Below are 19451 nucleotides of genomic sequence, written 5' to 3' on the forward strand. Positions count from 1 at the left end.
AGTTACCCAGAACAGTTGAGCCAGTCAAGCATTTGTAAATAGCACAACCGGAGAAAGCAGGAACATGTGAGTCCAGCTGTGTATTGACAAGGGACGCACGCGTTTTATATTGAAAGTCAGTTTTTTTTTTGTTGCTTCAATAGAGTGATCAGAGGCGTACTAAAGTTTGCATTCACAGAAAATACATTAGCGCAACACATTCGGCAGAAAATACCTTAATTTTCATCAGATGACAGAAGTTGAACGCTATTTGGTTGGCAGCTAAACAAATAAATGAGTTTACAATTAAAAAGCAAGGTATTTTTTGCAAAAACAATGCATGGCCATCATATTCCAAAAGAGTATCATAGGAAATGTAGATGGCTACATTCTTTCTAATGTTTGTCTTAAAGTTAATCTTGCAATTTACCCGTGAAAAGTAGGCTAAACCGAAAAGTACCAGAGAAAAGTAGCTACATCAGTCAGAGTGCTGTCTGCTAATAGAATGCCCGTTCATGAAGTCCAATCTGAGTGGAGAAGTGCAACTGAGGCATAAAATTAGTCTAATGCCGAGCAGAAATTACAATAAGAAGCATTTTAGATCTGCGTTTACAAAACGCAGCAAGATATTTCTTATCGGTTATATATATTTTTTCTGTGTGAAAAACGCAGATTTCTTCATTAACGCAACCCCTAAGTTTAACGTGCTAGTTATCTAAGTGGCTGAATTAATAAGGTGACGGGGCATCAGTGTTAGCTTCCTGCCATGTTTGAGAAATCTGTACAGCTGCCACTGCGATCTTGATTTCCTTGTGTTTTTTCTCTTCATTCTCCTCCTCTTCTCCAAGCAGAGTAGGCAGGTCCGTTGCACTAACGACTCCAGACTTCACACAGACACAGCTTGTACACATGCTGCTCCATAGCCAGTACTGTTCTTTCTTCAGACAACAATGGGTCAAAACTTTGTTCATTTGCACAATGTCTCTCGTTCACATTCCCTTGTAAATGTCCAAATGCAAAAGATATTCGGTAGATCCCACACACACGTTTAACTTTTTGAGCTGGATTGCCTGTCTTCGCAATTTGTTTTTCTTTTGCGCTTGTTAGCATATCTAGCTAGCAGCCTCCATTGAATTCACCATTACCTGTGCTAATATTGCTAGCATTCTGGTGATCGACGCCCAATGGCCTTTTTTGGCACCCCCTTGTGTACTAAGCCGGTAATACTGTAAATCACAGGATGAGAGAAGGATGGTAATGATGATATGAAAATCTTGATACCACCCAACCCTAACAAACATGTGGGATATACACTAAGGAGATATGGGCTTTAAAACACACATTCCAGACATAAGCTCTCCGAGTCAACAGTATAAAATTAAAGCAAGGTTCACTCTTCCACACGAGAATGCACACTCCCGTGACACACACGCTTGCGCAGCCAGGAAGGTAGGCATGTGTACACACACACACACAAACACACACTCTGTCCCAAAAGAAGAGATACCTGCCTGAGAGCTTGGGAACAGTGACCAAGCTACTGCTTTAACAACAATCCAATCAACCACATGGACTCAACTACTACTCAGCTTAAAATAGGATTTAAAAAAACTCACTGAAAAGCTTGACTTTTCAAGCAAATCCATTTTTAAGAACTTTCTTATTTGATTCTTAAATTATATGATAATTTGTGTGCATTTATGTCCAACAACCTCCCTCCCCACGCACTCCTCTGTGCATCCCTAATGACACCATATTCCCTATTTAGGGCCTACTTCTGATTAGAGCCCATAGGGCATTGGTCAAAAGTAGTGCACTACATAGGGAATAGGGTGCCATTTGGAACAAAGCCCCTGGGTAGGTCTCGTCCTGACGCTGACCTGGCCTTGTTGCCGGCGTCCATGAGGTCGTTGATGTCGTTGTAGGAGGTGACGGCCAGCTTGGACAAGTCCTCCACGTAGGGCCCCAGCAGGGGGTGCTCTCGCACACGCAGGTTCCCTTTGTTCTTCGGGTTGAGCAAGTCCCGCACCCGCTCGCAGTAGATCTCCATGTAGCTGACCTAGAAGTGATTTCATTACAGTATGAGTATCTATTGGCCATGGCCGACTAAAGCTACAGTGAAGTCTTGACATCAGAAACATCCAGCAACGCTACGGGATGAAGTTTCCACTACGTACAGATTCAGGATCAACTTCCCCTCCCCCAATCCTAATGCTAAACTCACCCCAGATCAACGTCTAGGGGCAACTTTACCATCAACATACATGACAGTCAAGGAGAGGGTTTTCAATCAGTGGTAATGCCATTTATAGTGTTGGAATGCTACTTTTTGTAATGCAGAAGTCACAGTATTCGCTCAATATGGATCACTTGGCGTTCCATTTCAAAGACTTGAATTTGCTTAAGCATTGATGAGTACACGGAAGACTGAGCTAATATGTGTTGCTAGTAAAGCATTGCTAGGGAAACCACTATACTTTGAGGTTGCTCTGGATATAAGAACAAGGTAGTCACTGCAGGGCTACAATTTGGGAGGGTAGGCCATCATCAGAAAGAGGAGTGAGGAGCGGCTGAGGTAAGGGGAGAAGGAAAAGAAAGAGAGTGTTCGGGGGGGGGGGGGGGGGGGGGGTTTAGCCCCTAATGCTGTCTGGGACTCACCTCCACTGAGAATGAGATCTCGTCTTTGTTGTTGTCATTGATTTTCTCAAAGAGTTCTTCACAGAGCTAAGAGACAGAGGAAGAAATGTGTTATTGCCATTTAGGAGCATTTAAAAAGAGAGGACGAGAGAGGAGATGCAGATCGATAGATAACACAAATAGCTTGACGGTTATATGCCAAAACCAGGGGAGAAATGTCTTAATGCAGTAAGTGCTGCCGGGAGAGAGGTGGAATGCATACAAGAGGTTGGCAATGAGAGAACCGGGTTGCTTGTTTGTGAGCCAAAGCACTTCCAATCTCTTTGGGATGGGCGGAATTGAATACTCAGGTATCCAATCAATGTGAATGGTCAGCATGAAACTTCCAAATATGGTTGAAATAAAATGGTACAATACTATTGGGCCTTGCTTGTTCTCGTATAACTAAGGATATGAGCATAACTAAGGACATGATCTAGGCCAGGTATTCCCAAACTGGGGTAAGTAATGTTGTCGGCAATGTTGTAAGCAATGTGATTCACATTTTTTAAAATATAGAATTCCTTCACATTTTCAAACAGTACATGTATATTTTCCAGCGGGGCTATACATTTGGGTGAGTTTTTTTCCCCTCGCCTGAGTAGCCTCGCTACACTGCCAAAAATAAAATTAAACCATCTAGTGTTCAGCAAAATAACAACACAATGTCAAATACAGTTAGCCTAGTCAAAGAATTAACATCCAATCACATTAACCGTTACTCTCTCGAAGGAAACCTTCACTCTTGCGCAGACAATTAGAAACGAAACATGACAATTTGAAAAATAAGCCAGAGTCTTTTGAGCGAGAATAAAGATGACATTCAAGACATGTATGAAAACAACAGATATCATTAATAAGAAGGGACTAAAACCTCTTATATGGTGAGCTACCGAGTGGCTAGGACAGGCAAGCCCCATACTATTGTGGAGGACTTCATTCTTCCTGCTTCCGCAGATATGGCTGGGACAATGCTGGGGGGAAGGCCCGCAAAATCTATACAGACAATGCCTTCATCAAACACCGTTTCACGACGCATCAGTGACATGGCAGGAGATGTCTTGAAACAATTACTGCTTCGCATACAAGCCAGTAAATTATATGCGTTACAGCTGGATGAGTCAGACGTGGTGGTCCTGGCACAGCTCCTGGTATATGTCCGTTACGTTTATGGGGGGTCAATTAAGGAAGACATCCTCTTCTGCAAACCACTGGAAACCAGGACAACAGGAGAGGATATTTTTAAAGTGTCTGGACAGCTTTGTGACATCACATCTTGACCACCAAAGTCCATTTAATGGTATCTGTACTGATGGTGCAAATGCTATGATAGGGAGACATAGTGGAGTGGTAACGCGCGTGCAAGCAGTTGCTCCCGACGCCACTTGGGTATACTGCAGCATCCACCGAGAGGCTCTTTGTGCCAAGGGAATGCCTGACAGCTTGAAAGACGTTTTGGACACTACAGTAAAGATGGTTAACTTTGTTAAAGCAAGGCCCCTGAACTCTTGTGTATTTTCTGCATTATGCAATGATATGGGCAGCGACCATGTAATGCTTTTACAACATACAGAAGTGCGCTGGCTATCAAGGGGCAAAGTATTGACACGTTTTTTTTTTTTTTTTAATTGAGAGACGAGCTTAAAGTTCTTTACTGACCATAATTTTCGCTTGTCTGACCGCTTGCATGATGACAAGTTTCTCACACGACTGGCGATCTGGGTGATGTTTTTTCTCGCCTGAATGATCTGAATCTATAGTTGCGGAGTGTCCCTGTAATCCTATTCAATGTGCGGGACAAAATTAAGGCTATGATTAAGAAGCTGGAGCTCTTTTCTGTCTGCGTTAACAAGGAAAACACACAGGTGTTACGGACAATGTCAAATGTGATATAGCGAAGCACCTGAGTGAGCTGGGTGCGCAATTACGCAGGTACTTTCCAGAAACAGACGAAACAAACAACTGTATTTGTTATCCCTTTCATGCCTGCCTCCAGTCCACTTAACGATATCTGAACAAGAGAGCCTCATCGAAATTGCAACAAGCGGGTCTGTGAAAATGTAATTTAAATCAGAAGCCACTGCCAGATTTTTGGATAGGGCTGCGCTCAGAGTATCCTGCCTTGGCAAAACGCGCTGTTAAGACACTGATGCCCTTTGTATCCACGTACCTATGTGAGAGTGGATTCTCGGCCCTCACTAGTATGAAAACTAAAATGGAAAATTATTTAAGACAGACTCTCGCCAATACAACCCAACATTGCAGAGTTATGTGCATCCTTTCAAGCACACCCTTCTCATTAACCTGTGGTGAGTTATTCACAATTTTTGATGAACAAATAAGGTTTTATATGTAAGATGGTTAAATAAAGAGAAAGATTATTGATTATTATTATTATAATATAAGAGCTCTTTGTCACTTTCCACGAGCCGGGTTGTGACAAACTCACTCATTCTTATGTTTAATAAATGTATTGTATAGTGTGTGTGTGTGTGGCAGGCAACATTCGAAAGTGCGCTAACCCTGGTCCTAGAGGGGGTACGCAGCTGGAGGTTGAATATTTGAAGGGGTACGGGACTATAAAAAGTTTGGGAACCACTGATCTAGGCTGAACACAAATGTAACAGAATAAATGGAATTTGTTTTAGACATTTCTTGATTCTGTTCTATGGCACCCACAATGGTAGTCTGTGATCAAGGAGGCAACTGTGCTCAAGTGAAAATGTTATTGGAACATTGAACTTCCACAGTTATTCAAGAGAGCTAAGGAGGATGGATATTGGATATTTGAGGTGAGAGGAGCATACCAGGGGAATGATTCCCTCCTGTCCTTCCTCCTGCCTGCCCATCATGGTGTAGGACTTGCCAGCTCCGGTCTGGCCGTAGGCAAAGATGCAGACGTTGTAGCCATCAAAGGCATGCTGCAGCATCTCCTTGCCAAGGTCATTGTACACAAGGCTCTGTGAGGCAAAGGTGGGGTCCTCTGGCTGTAAGAGAGAAAGAGAAACATAATATATGTTCTTGTACTTTAGACTTATAGTCATGCATACATCATTTTGTTTCATTTGGGTTGCCCCAGCAGGAATAGAACCCACAACCCTTGGTGTTGCAAGTGCCATGCTCTACCAACTGAGGACCACATTTAAAATGTATGTTTATGTCGAACTACAGTACGGTGTGTTTGTCCCACCAGTACATGGTGTGTTTCAATTCAACAGTGTGCCGTTCGGCTTAGGCAATGTGTCAATTTGGCAGCCATGAGGCCATTTAGGATAAAAGCAGCAAAAGGCAAGAGGAAAGCAAACTCACCGTAGTGTGGGACCAGTAGGAGTGATCAAAGCTGAAGGACTTTGCTGGGTCCTTTGGGTTCTTGGGGTTGGATATAACTGTTGGGGAGGAGAAAAAAACATTAAATCACAAGGCTGATAACATTTACTGTGCAAGAGTGTGATAAGTTTGACCACTTCCAGTTTATTGCATTTTAACTTCAAGTGCAAAGTATTGCAAAATATTGTATGCACGATGGAGGGTTTGGGCTATTTCAACTATTTGGAGTTTACTGTATTTGTAAAAACAATGCATTTTTGTCTTAGAATAAATACAGTCTACACTCAGAGATATACAAGAAGGAAATTTATATTTTTTATAAAGTATGTAATAGACACAAAATACTAGCATTTCTGTAATAAATCTTTACCCCTTTACAAAATAACACCTTCAAATAATCCAAATGAGATATCTGCAAATAACATCAAATCAAAACATGGTAGATATCTACTGCAAGACATGTGCAACTATATTTGCCTATTTCCTTGTGATTGAGAGATCATGCATCTGTAAAGTTCCTGTTAATGAATCAGCGCAGATACTAATACATGTTTACATACAGTGGGAATGGCAATACAGTAACATGCTCTGTCTCTACACATCACAGCAAAGCTAGCAATGTGTTTCGCTAATCTGTCACCTGACGTGTCAATGTAAACAGGATGACAATGATGACACATTTCTCCTCTGCCCAGCCTAGCTGGCATGTCAAACACGCCTGCTAGGCTGCCTCCCAAATGGCATCCTATTCCCTACATAGTCCACTGCTTTTGACCAGGCACCATAGGTGTCTGGTGAAAAGTAGTGCACTATGTAGGGAATAGGATGCCATTTGGGAAGTACTCCTAGTCCCACCAGTACAGATATCCAAGCTTTCCACACCAACAGAAAGCTAAGCCCCTCGCGGAGGGGAGGGAGGAGAGTAGAGTGGGGAGTCCCAGAGGAATATACTGTAGGGGATATTTGAAGATATTAGCGACCCAGTTGTTGCTTGAAGTCCCCTTGACAGATTGTGCGCAAGTTGGCCGGACTTCAGGCCAATCCAGGGGATTTAGCTGAGGCTAGCCAGACACACGCATACCTCCGTTGTCCAAGTGGTGGGTCAGGGAGAGGAGGGCAGGGAGTGGAGGGCAGGGCAGGGCAAACGGAAAAATGGATACTGACTAAATGTGAAGAGTGCGCTCGGGGCCTAGCAACGAACCAAACAGAGTGGCAACAGCAACCGACGCCAGCAGCCCAGATGACTGGGGGAAAACCCCAGCTAGCTATATTGAAGGATCACATCATACCAAAGACAGTTTGTGATCCAAATAGCAGCCTACTCCCTATATAGTGCACTACTTTTGACCAGAGCCCAGTCGTTGTTAGAATACAGTAATGAGGTCCAGTGTTAGCACTACGGCATTCATAGTCAATGGGCCAATTAAAGTTGGGTATAGCTACTTCAGACAAGGGTACTTAAGAGGCCTCTGCACACTGAGAAATCCCCTGCAGTATGTGCGTGTGTGTGTGTGAAGAAGATGGTGGTGCACTGATCAATAATGCAGTGATATGGAGGAGGGAGGAGATTGCATATCATGTCACATGGCAACAGAATGTCAGTGGGTCTCCTCAGAAGAGAGAGAGGCGAACTCCATCAACTTTGCATAGTCAACGAGCATACCTTGCTCGATTTAGGCCTCCGTAGCCTATATTAGACTCTTAAGGGCCGTACCAAAATCGCGCAGGTAAGAGTTTAATTATATCCTCGCTAATCATCTAGTCACAGGTCTCCTTCCTTTTTGGGCACCGAGGAGAGGGGGCTAAATTAAGCACGATCTCACCTTTGACCCAGGTCCAATGGGAAACCGGAGCCCAGGGGGAGGAAATTGAAATGTACAGGATTTACGTTACAGTCACCACTTATTACCCCTTTCCTGGAACAATCCACATGGGCTATTAATGAGGAGGACTGCCTCCGCTCTGTTCCAATGCCACGCCGTCCACTCAGCAGTAAAAACAGGCTGATGATGGCGAGATCCCAACTGGTACCCTATTCCCTTTATAGTGCACTACTTTTGACCAGGGCTCATAGGGAATATGGTGCCATTTTGGACACAAATGATGAGTCTGGGCCAGGAGAGGCTCCCAGCTCCAGGTTTGGGCATGAGGACAGTGACAAGCGCTAGCCAATGCTCACTCTCACATCTGTTCCTGGTCTAGCATACAGCATGTAGCCTTACTGGGGCACAGGGCACCACACCAACAGGTCAAAAGGCTGAGGGCATCGTCCCTTTTAGTTCTATTACACCAGTCTGGGTGCACGTCATTAAATTCTATTCCAGTTGGCAGTCAAGGAGAAGAGATGAGGAAAGTGGGTTATTATTGTGGGGAGCTATCATCATTGGGACTGGGACACACAAGACCAGTATCCCAGACACAGATTATATACCTCATCTTGGACTAAAAGGGACTTAATGGGACTCTCCATTTAGCAAGTGAGCATGCTTCTTAGTCCTGGACTAGGCTTAATCTGTGTCCTGGAAAGCAGCCCACAGAATCTGTGGCTAAGACAGGTCTGGCTGACCTTCCGCATCAGTGAGGAAGATGGCTCACTCACTACAACCTGCATTAAAGGAGGGAACGCATGTTCTTTTATTTAGTCTTGGAGGCGATTCATGCTCACGACGCACCCTGCCACAGCGCCTCTGCCCACTCCCTCCCTCTCCGCATCCCTGCCCCTCTCTCGCAGTAGAACATAGTTCCCTCGTATCCATCTGGCCTTAGCCATGCATCACTCTAATAGGGCCAGGATTTCAAAAAAGAAAAAGGAGGGAGACAAGTCTGTTGGAAGAGGAACAACTTCCCAAGCAGACTGAGATGGGAACCTGTTGACTATTTCACCTGTCAGAAAGTACTCATCAATATAGACAGCAGAGGTAGCTTATAAGGCTTCCCCAGTTCTGGCGAGCGACCACAATTACACACATGTAACTTAAAATCATAATTCTTCACTGTATGCTCTTTCCTTTGGGGGTGGGGCTAAGGTGACATCATCCATGTGAAGCTTGCAGCAGGATACAGGGACTCTTTATTTTGAGAAAAACATTTAAATAATGATCCACACTTCTCAACTACTCCTGATGAACTTTTATTTTATTTCACCAGGTAGGCTAGTTGAGAACAAGTTCTCATTTGCAACTGCGACCTGGCCAAGATAAAGCAAAGCAAAGCAGTTCGACACATCAACACAGAGTTACACATGGAATAAACAAAACAGTCAATAATACAGTCGGAAAAAAAGAAAAACAAAGTCTATATACAGTGAGTGCAAATGAGGTAAGATAAGGGAGTTAAGAAAATAAATAGGCCATGGTGGCGAACTAATTACAATATAGCAATTAAAACACTGGAATGGTAGATGTGCAGAAGATGAATGTGCAAGTAGAGATACTGTGGTGCAAAGGAGCAAGATAAATAAATAAATACAGTATGGGGATGAGGTAGATAGATGGGCTGTGTACAGGTGCAGTGATCTGTGAGCTGCTCTGACAGCTGGTGCTTAAAGCTAGTGGGGGAGATGTGAGTCTCCAGCTTCAGTGATTTTTGCAGTTCGTTCCAGTCATTGGCAGCAGAAAACTGAAAGGAAAGGCGACCAAAGGAGGAATTGGCTTTGGGGGTGACCAGTGAGATATACCTGCTTGAGTGCGTGCTATGATGGGGTGCTGCTATGGTGACCAGTGAGCTGAGATAAGGCGGGGCTTTACCTAGCAGAGACTTGTAGATAACCTGTAGCCAGTGGGTTTGGCGACGAGTATGAAGCGAGGGCCAACCAACGAGAGCGTACAGGTCGCAGTGGTGGGTAGTGTATGGGGCTTTGGTGACAAAACGGATGGCACTGTGATATACTGCATCCAATTTGTTGAGTAGAGTGTTGGAGGCTATTTTATAGATGACATCGCCGAAGTCGAGGATCGGTAAGATGGTCAGTTTTACGAGGGTATGTTTGGCAGCATGAGTGAAGGATGCTTTGTTGCTGTATAGGAAGACGATTCTAGATTTAATTTTGGATTGGAGATGCTTAATGTGAGTCTGGAAGGAGAGTTTACAGTCTAACCAGACACCTAGGTATTGTAGTTGTCCACGTATTCTAAGTCAAAACCGTCCAGAGTAGTGATGCTGGACGGGCCGGTAGGTGCGGGCAGTGATCGATTGAATAGCATGCATTTAGTTTTACTTGCATTTAAGAGCAGTTGGAGGCCACGGAAGGAGTGTTGTAAGGCACTGAAGCTTGTTTGGAGGTTTGTTAACTTCTTATGGCTGAAGGGGCAGTATTGAGTAGCTTGGATGAAAGGTGCACAGAGGTGCCCAGAGTAAACGGCCTGCTCCTATGTCATAGTTGCTAATATATGCATAGTATGGTATTGGATAGAAGACACTCTGAAGTTTCTAAAACTGTTTGAATTATGTCTGTGAGTATAACAGAACTCATATGGCAGGCCAAAACCTGAGAAGTTCCACTTCTTGTTTGGATATATTCTGGGGGTGCCAGATTTTCAACCAAGCTCTCATTGAAAATACAGAGAGATATAAATGGGTTTTCACTTCCTACGGCTTCCAATAGATGTCAACAGAACTTAGTCTGATGACTCTAATGTGGAGGCCGAAGGAGACAGGAATGAGTAATCACATCCATGAGGTGCCCACGCATTGAACTGGCACGTTCACGTGAGAGTGAGCACCGTTCCATCGGTTAATTGAAGTCGATGTAATTCTCCAGTTGGAACGTTATTCAAGATGTATGTTAACAACATTCTAAAGATTGATTCAATACATCGTTTGACATGGTTCTACTGACTGTTACGGAACTTTTGGACATTGTCACGTTATAGTGGATGCGCTTTGAGACTTTGGTTAGGGCGTTTGGTAAACAATTCGAAAGTAGCTAATTGGACATAAATAACGGACATTATCGAACAAATCAAGCATTTATTGTGGACCTGGGATTCCTAGGACTGCATTCTAATGACGTTCATCAAAGGTAAGGAAACATTTATCATGTATTTTCTGGTTTCTGTTGAGTACAACATGGCGGCTAATTTGGCTTTTGTTCTGAGGTCCATCTCAGATTATTGCATGATTTATTTTTCCGTAAAGTTTTTTTGAAATCTGACACAGCGGTTGCATTAAGGAGAGGTATATCTATAATTCCATGTGTATAACTTGTATTATCATCTACATTTATGATGAGTATTTCTGTTGAAACGATGTGGCTATGCAAAATCACTTGATGTTTTTGCAACTAGTGAATCTATCGCGCCAATGTAAACTCAGATTCTTTGATATAAATATGAACTTTATCAAACAAAACATGCATGTATTATGTAACATGAAGTCCTATGAGTGGCATCTGATGAAGATAATCAAAGGTTAGTGATTAATTTTCTCTCTATTTCTGTTTTTGTGAAAGCCATCTTTCGCTGAAAAAAAATGGCTGTGCTTATTGTGGTTTTGTGGTGACCTAACATAATCGTTTGTAGTGCTTTCGCTGAAAAGTCTATTTGAAATCAGACACTTTGGTGGGATTAACAACAAGATTACCTTTAAAATGATATAAGACACATGAATGTCTGAGGAATTTTAATTATGAAATTTCATTTTTTTTATTTTTTTTTTTATTTGGCGCCCTGCAATTGTTTTTTGTTTTTGTCATGTCGATCTTGTTACCGGGATTGCAGCCATAAGAAGTTAAGTGTCCAAAGAAGGGCCAGATGTATACAGAATGGTGTTGTCTGCGTAGAGGTGGATCAAGGAATCACCCGCAGCAAGAGCGACATCGTTGATATATACAGAGAAAAGAGTCGGCCAGAGAATTGAACCCTGTGGCACCCCCATAGAGACTGCCAGAGGGCCGGACATCAGGCCCTCCGATTTGACACACTGAACTCTATCTGAGAAGTAGTTGGTGAACCAGGTGAGGCAATCGTTTGAGAAACCAAGGCTGTCAAGTCTGCCAATAAGAATGTGGTGATTGACAGAGTCGAAAGCCTTGGCCATGAATACGGCTGCACAGTAATATCTCTTATCGATGGCAGTTATGATGTCGTTTAGGACCTTGAGCGTGGCTGAGGTGTACCCATGACCAGCTCTGAAACCAGATTGCATAGCGGAGAAGGTACGGTGGGATTCAAAATGGTCGGTAATCTGTTAACTTGGCTTTCGAAGACCTTAGAAAGACAGGGTAGGATAGATATAGGTCTGTAGCAGTTTGGGTCAAGAGTGTCACCCCCTTTGAAGAGGGGGATGACCGCGGCAGCTTTCCAATCTGTGGGAATCTCAGACGATACGAAAGAGAGGTTGAACAGGCTAGTAATAGGCGTTGCAACAATTTCGGCAGATAGTTTTAGAAAGAGAGGGTCCAGATTGTCTAGCCCGTCTGATTTGTAGGGATCCAGATTTTGCAGCTCTTTCAGAACATCAGCTATCTGGATTTGGGTGAAGGAGAAATGGTGGGGGCTTTGGCGGGTTGCAGTGGAGGGTGCCGGGCAGTTGACCGGGATAGTGGTTGCCAGGTGGAAAGCATGGCCAGCAGTAGAGAAATGCTTATTGAAATTCTCAATTATAGTGGATTTATCGGTGGTGACAGTGTTTCCTAGCCTCAGAGCAGTGGGCAGCTGGGGGGAGGTGCTCTTCTTCTCCATGGACTTTACAGTGTCCCAGAACTTTTTTGAGGTTGTAGTACAGGATGCAAATTTCTGTTTGAAAAGGCTAGCCTTAGCTTTCCTAACTGCCTGTGTATATTTGTTCCTAACTTCCCTGAAAAGTTGCATATCACGGGGGCTATTTGATGCTAACGCAGAACACCACAGGCGTTGAACCCCTCACTACTCTCATCAACAACACAAAGTGGTCATCATCACATGTCCAAAGGAGAGAGTGTTTGACCTGGATGTCCTGCAGCTCCTGAGCCATAGTTAATAAGACAGGGCCTTACTGTGTGTGACAGGGAGAATGCTCCATGTAATGCACGATGACTCATCTACCCTGCCCTTCGCTCTCATTGTTGGATTATCAATCACACCGTGCAGTGTGTGCGAGTTGTGTGTGTGTGTGTTATAGGAAATCTTTGGCTTTTAGAAGATAGAGTGGAGAAAAAGATAAGTAATATCCGGTATATTCATCAATACGCACATCCTATCAAGAGAATGGAAAATATAGGCTCCCACAGGTTTCTTTTTTTGTTGCAAAATACTGCACTGAATCAAATCCTGAATTTAAAATGGGAGACATGTCCTTCTGTCTAATGAACGACGTCATCACCGTCTCCATCCCACTCAACCATGGCAACAGGTACAGGACTGGATTCTGGTTGCCATGACCACCCTGCTGACACGGCACAGGAGGATGCTGCACATTGCTTTCCGTGTTTTTCCCCCTCATTCTCCCCCTCTCGACATTCCAATTTGCCTTCTGCGAAAAAGTTATCTTGAGAGTAAATCCAGGTTTATGGACAATAAAATGCAATTATTTTTCCACAGAGGTATATTCAGCATTCCAATCCATTATAGTTGGCTAAACACGTAAAAGGCACACCGTGAAAGTGTTAGGATTTGTAAGTACAACATTAAGCTACTTAATATCAGGGACCATATTCATAAAGCATCTTTCACACTCACCACATACACTGCTGCTACAGCTCAGTCTATCTATCCTGTTGCCTAGGCACTTTTCCCCTACCTACATGTACATAGCTACAAATTACCTGGTATTCCTGCACATCGACTCAGGACTGGTACTCCCTGTAGATAACCATGTTATTTTTAGTCGTTATTGTTATTTACTGTGCATTTATTCCTCGTGTCACTGTTCCTATTTTTACTTGATCTTTAACTCTGCAATGTTGGAAAAGGACCCGTAAGTAAGCATTTCAGTTAGTGATGCACCGATATTCAATTTTTGGCCAATACCGATATTTCCCTTGCTCCCCAAAAATTTAACCGATAAACAAAAAACATTTATGGCCTTTTAAGCATTCTAGTACAGTTAAATAGTTAGCACACACAGACACAGCGGTCTAATGCACTGCATGAGGTGTCACTACAGTCCCTGGTTCGAATCCAGGCTGTATCACATCCGGCAGTGATTGGGAGTCCCATAGGGCGGCGCACAATTGGCCCAGCATCGTCCGTGCCGTCATTGTAAATAAGAACTTGTTCTTAACTGACTAGCCTAGTTAAATATAGGTTACACACCACACTGACCAAAAAGTTATTTTGTTGGCATTTACGCATGTCCCCCATTACCAGTAAAACATAATCAAAACCTATAATTAATTTATTTATTTCCTGCGCTGTTTTGTTGTTCAGTATTTCATTCTCAACCAGGATTTCCATGGAATGCCGTTTGGGTCTTTGCGGGTCAAAAAAGACACACGACAAATAACACTATTTGACGTGTCAAATAACGACATAATCGTTATTTAACTATATAGCTAGGTGTCATCTAAAATAACCCTAATTTATAAGACAGTTCTTATTTGATTAATGGTGGTCGGATCCATCTATGTGAAGCTAGCCACAATAGTGGACTTTGTGGTTAGCCTTCAAAATAAAAGTATTGCATAATTCTTCTATTTGTACTCATTTGCATCATTGTCAATGACACTTATTCTGAAGGCAAACCGCAAATTCCACTATTGTGCCGAATCCTTATTGTGGCTAGCTTCATAACACATAACCCGGTCCGGTTGAGCCTCACTAGCCAGATGAAGCTAGCTGGCTGCTTATAACATTAGCTTTGGGCAACAGGGTTAAGTAGCTGGCTAGCTATTTATTTTCATGAACTGAAGTACAATTTCAATAGGCGAACAACAAGTGGCAACCTAGCTAATACTTACTCACAAGGATTACTAAATCATTGTTAAGAATAATGAAAATGACTGCAGTTTCTACAGGTCATTGTTTTCAGGCTGGTTGTATTGGTGCTAGCTAGGTACCAAGCTAAAGCTAGTCTCGCTGATATTTTCTTAACTCTTTCAAATGACTGCTTGATTTGTTGACTGCTCGATCCACACAGCAGACATTTTGTGGGCTAGATTAGGAATGCTGTGTTGCACGTGTAGTGCAACATTTTATGTGCCGTTATTACGTATGCACGGTAGCTTTGACATAGGTTTCTAAAAAAATCGTCATTAAACTAGACATCGGGCCGATGCTGATGTTGGCATAGTTGGCTGATTGCGATATGTTCACCGATTTATTGTGCATCCCTAACTACACTATTAATCTACACCTGTTGTTTACGAAGCATGTGACAAATAAAATGTAGGAGTCCTGATCTAGAACCAGTTTTGCCTTTCAGATCAGGGGGGGGGGGGGGGTGGGGTCTGATCAGCACTCCTAATCTGAAACGCTTTATGAATACTGGCTCTGAGCCATAAACTATGCATTTAAAAAACAATAACTAAACAGGGTCTTTCAGGATATCAAGATAAAATACAGTATAATTTCAATAAAAGTACTGCATGTTTCACTTGCTAAATTCTCATTCACACTGGGCCATGAAAACATGATTTATGTTAAACGGACTTATAGATCAGGCACATACCATGGCACCTTTGCATGAACTCGGGTCCTTCAGGCCCACTCACAGGAAATTAGCCATGACAATTTGGATGGGACACACACTGCCCTAACAGGAGTCGTTGTCGCAAAGGCAGAAAGGCAGGCGGGAGGAGATGAGATCAGGTGGGAACATTCTAGCCAATGTGAGGGCCGATACCCGTGCCACCAACAGACAACACCAATATAAAATATTTTCCTCAAAGTTGTCATGTGCGTCCACTTATGTCAGTACATTAGTCACAACTTAAACATTGCAAAACGTACATTTGATCAAATAAGCCTTAGCAAATTAGCAAGACAAATCTGTTGACTAAATCCAACACTTTCTCATAAACCTCCATACAAAAAATCCACACTTGTCTGCTTCTCGCTGTATTCTGGCATGGACAGATTTTGACGGGAGTGGAGCCTTTCGCGTCAGCTCTTCCACTCTGTACACACCAAAACATCCTCTTCATATCAAGATCATTAGTCCATACAAACCACAGCTGGAGTGACAATGAATGAGTGAGGCCAAGCATTTCACAGGGTACCTCCCAAAAGGCACCCTATTCTTTATATAGTTAACTACTTTTGACCAGGGACCGTAGGTCAACAGTACTGCACTATATAGGGAATAGGGTGCCATTTTGGACACAACCACAACTGTGCCAGACAATGGGGGGGGGGGTTCATTATTTCCTCTTTCAGAACCTATAGGTTGCCTGATGTGATGCAGGGGGGGCTACAATTTAGTGTGAGTGAGACACTAACAACCCGCTTGGTGATGCTGGCAGCCATTTTGTGACAGGATGCTCAACAAGTAATTGGGCTCTAAATGTCTTTGAGCCCCAGATGGTGACAGAGAGGCACCTGAGACTACCAGCCAGGCGAGGCAGGGCCTAAAATGGCTGAACACGTCTGCCTCTCCGATGACCCTCCAAGGACCTGCTAGCTTCTACTGGTCTCGATCAATACCCACTAGAGAATGTGCCGCTGACTGTGCTCGCAGTGTTATAGGGAGCGAAGGTCGCTAGATAAATTCATATTTAAGAACAAAATCCTAAAAAAGGACCCAGATATTCATTGAAATAATAACCCGTGGAGAACTGTAATTACCATATGTTCCTTTCTACGGGGCAGAGGAATTTTTATGGTTTCCTTGGGGCCTGTGTGCATATGGACAGAGTAAGGTAACGGTTCAATCCCTGAATACTTTTCAGTGAATATATCCACCAGCCAATACTATGTGTCAACTGCACACATGTGTTACTGTTTGGTTTCTGTTAATCCATGATTGGCCCAGTAAAAAGTCACAGCCCTGAGTCTATGTTTTAAAACGGAGGGTGAGCAACACTGATACTTATCCCTCCATCTTAAAAGAGGAAACAGAATAGGACAGGACACATTCTGACTCGCCCGCCGCCGACGTACTCAGCGTGCTGTTCTCGGTTTGGCAATAGTCTGCTTGTCGCACAGGGCCTTAGCACAGGTGGTAGAGTTCTCCCTTGACACAGCTCAACTCCACAGGCTCAAACTAGTGTCTGACCAACGGTCGTATGCTCTCCACAAACAGCTGAGCGTGTCGCACCCACAACACAGGACTCACAACTTCTCTAAAACAGAGACCAAGCTATGTGTGGGATTTGATTTAGCGCCTTGGATACAGCACATACTAGGACCAAGCCTTTTAAACCCTGTAGGCTATTGTCTTTCTTTTAAGAAAACAACCACCACTAAAGTCTGGTCCAAACAGATTAAGGACACAATAGCCTTTTGTTTTGTATCGTCTTCATTTTGCCAGTGGAGCCAAGACTTTACCTTAACTTGAGATCTGCAGTCCCACCAAAATCACCAAAAATTTCTTTGCTCATACACTTCAGCTCAAACCATAAGCCGCAAAGGGAGAACCGAAACATCCCCAATACAACAACATTGTATAATCCTATTAAATGTTAATAGCATGGCTTTTTATTGAAATACTTAAGAGTAATTATTGCAACTCTAGGGGGAGGCATTGAATCCCCCACTGAAGAATTCTCCATTTCCACTCTGCATGCCATTCACATCACTTTCCCTTTTTACTGGGTGAGGGGAGAGAGAAAAACACAGGAAGACACAAGAACAATGCAGTGAATACAGTACTTGCTGTCGACGACAGAGCCTGTACAACACATTAGGTAATCTGTTATGACAAGCCTTTATGCGGCCGGTTCCCCTCGACAATGACCCTTTTCACATAGCCTTACGGTACCCCCGTTATGATTCCTTTGCCACTTTAATGAAAAGGAAACTTTCTATGGAAAAGCATTGTTGGCGCTTGAGAGTGACTGCAGCCAACAGCACATTTCTCCCTCATGGTCTATGTAAACTGTGCATAAAAGGCTGCAAGAGTTGCAGGTTTATTGTAAACTCGGTTTATAGACTGGAAAAACAAATTATCTTTATCTTTACGACGGTTGTAAAAAGTTGGATTCGAAAATATTTGGACCACAACAAGTAGACAATTGACAGGGTGGCTGAGGAGTAATGTTACATGTAAGGGATTACCAAAAAACGGTAACTGTAATCCGTTACCAGCAAAAATAATGTAATCAGACTACAGATACTTTTGAAAAACTACATGATTAACTTGAGGTTTACTTTTAAATTCAGAAAGAATGTTTTGGGGGGGGGGGTCATTGACACTTCTGTTTTGTCAATGACATTCAAATCAACATTGAAAAAAGGTGCAAGTTTAAGTTTGTTCCATCTGAGCGAGTCTGACCACAAGTCAGTGACCATTATGATGACACACAAAATGTGTTTGATGGATCGCGGGAATAGACTTGTTGGCTACAGTCCAAGCTATGTCTTCCAATGGTGCAACGGCTGTCGGCATCCAAAGATTATCCAACGTGAATAAACGCTTGGAGGTAAGGATGACAGCAGTGTAGTCTACGGGGATACAGATATCACTTCTTATTGATATCTACATAGTGCATTGATGTGAGTCACATTTCTCTCTCATTTAGCTATTTGCCCCTTACCGATTGTGGTTGTTGTGGATGGCTGTTCACAAATCTAAATGTGTTGTTGAACCCAATAAATGGTTAAATTCAAGAAGTTAAAGCTGCCTATCAATCATTGTTTTTTTAAATCAGTGGACAGCCAATGAAAAATGTGCTCTCGCAACAGCTGCATAGTGCTTTTACTTCTCTATCTAATTCATGACGATAAAAATTTAATGGACACATGCTCAAACTAGCACACTTTTGATTGCCCCTTTAAGTCTATCTATAGATGCTACATCCATTTTTGGACTTATAATTATGCACTACCGTTCAAAAGTTTGGTTTGGTTCACTTAGAAATGTCCTCCTTTAAAAAAAATTTAAAAAAAATGTTTTTGGTCCATTAAAATAACATCAAATTGATCAGAAATACAGTGTAGACATTGTTAATGTTGTAAATGACTATTGTAGCTGGAAACAGCTGATTTGTAATGGAATATCTACGTAGGCGTACAGAGGCCCATTATCAGCAACCATCACTCCTGTGTTCCAATGGCACGTTGTGTTAGCTAATTCAAGTTTATCATTTTAAAAGGCTAATTGATCATTAGAAACCCTTCTGCAATTATGTTAGCACAGCTGAAAACTGTTGTGCTGATTTAAAGAAGCAATAAAACTTCCCTTTGGATTCGTTGAGTATCAGCATTTGTGGGTTCGATTACAGGCTCAAAAATAGGCAAAAACAAAGACATTTCTTCTGAAACTCGTCAGTCTATTCTTGTTCTGAGAATTGAACGCTATTCCATTCGAGAAATTACCAACAAACTGAAGATCTCATACAACGCTGTGTCCTAATCCCTTCACAGACAGCGCAAACTGTCTCTAACCAGAATAGA

The 19451-nt window shown here is 42.7% G+C and overlaps 1 protein-coding gene across 14 annotated transcripts in view; it reads right to left on the reverse strand.

Moving 5' to 3' along the window:
• kif1b (kinesin family member 1B) overlaps positions 1–19451 on the reverse strand; it is a 120977-nt gene that overhangs the window by 76958 nt on the left and 24568 nt on the right. For all 14 annotated transcript variants that reach the window (XM_055892375.1, XM_055892386.1, XM_055892383.1 and 11 more), the window contains exons 3-6: positions 5965–6041; positions 5463–5642; positions 2638–2703; positions 1860–2038 (exon numbers count right to left, since the gene is read on the reverse strand). In XM_055892375.1, coding sequence (XP_055748350.1) covers positions 1860–2038; positions 2638–2703; positions 5463–5642; positions 5965–6041 — 502 coding nt within the window. The remainder of the gene's footprint in view (positions 1–1859; positions 2039–2637; positions 2704–5462; positions 5643–5964; positions 6042–19451) is intronic.

Source organism: Salvelinus fontinalis, chromosome 31 (assembly GCF_029448725.1).
Source record: "Salvelinus fontinalis isolate EN_2023a chromosome 31, ASM2944872v1, whole genome shotgun sequence".
Lineage (NCBI taxonomy): Eukaryota > Metazoa > Chordata > Actinopteri > Salmoniformes > Salmonidae > Salvelinus > Salvelinus fontinalis.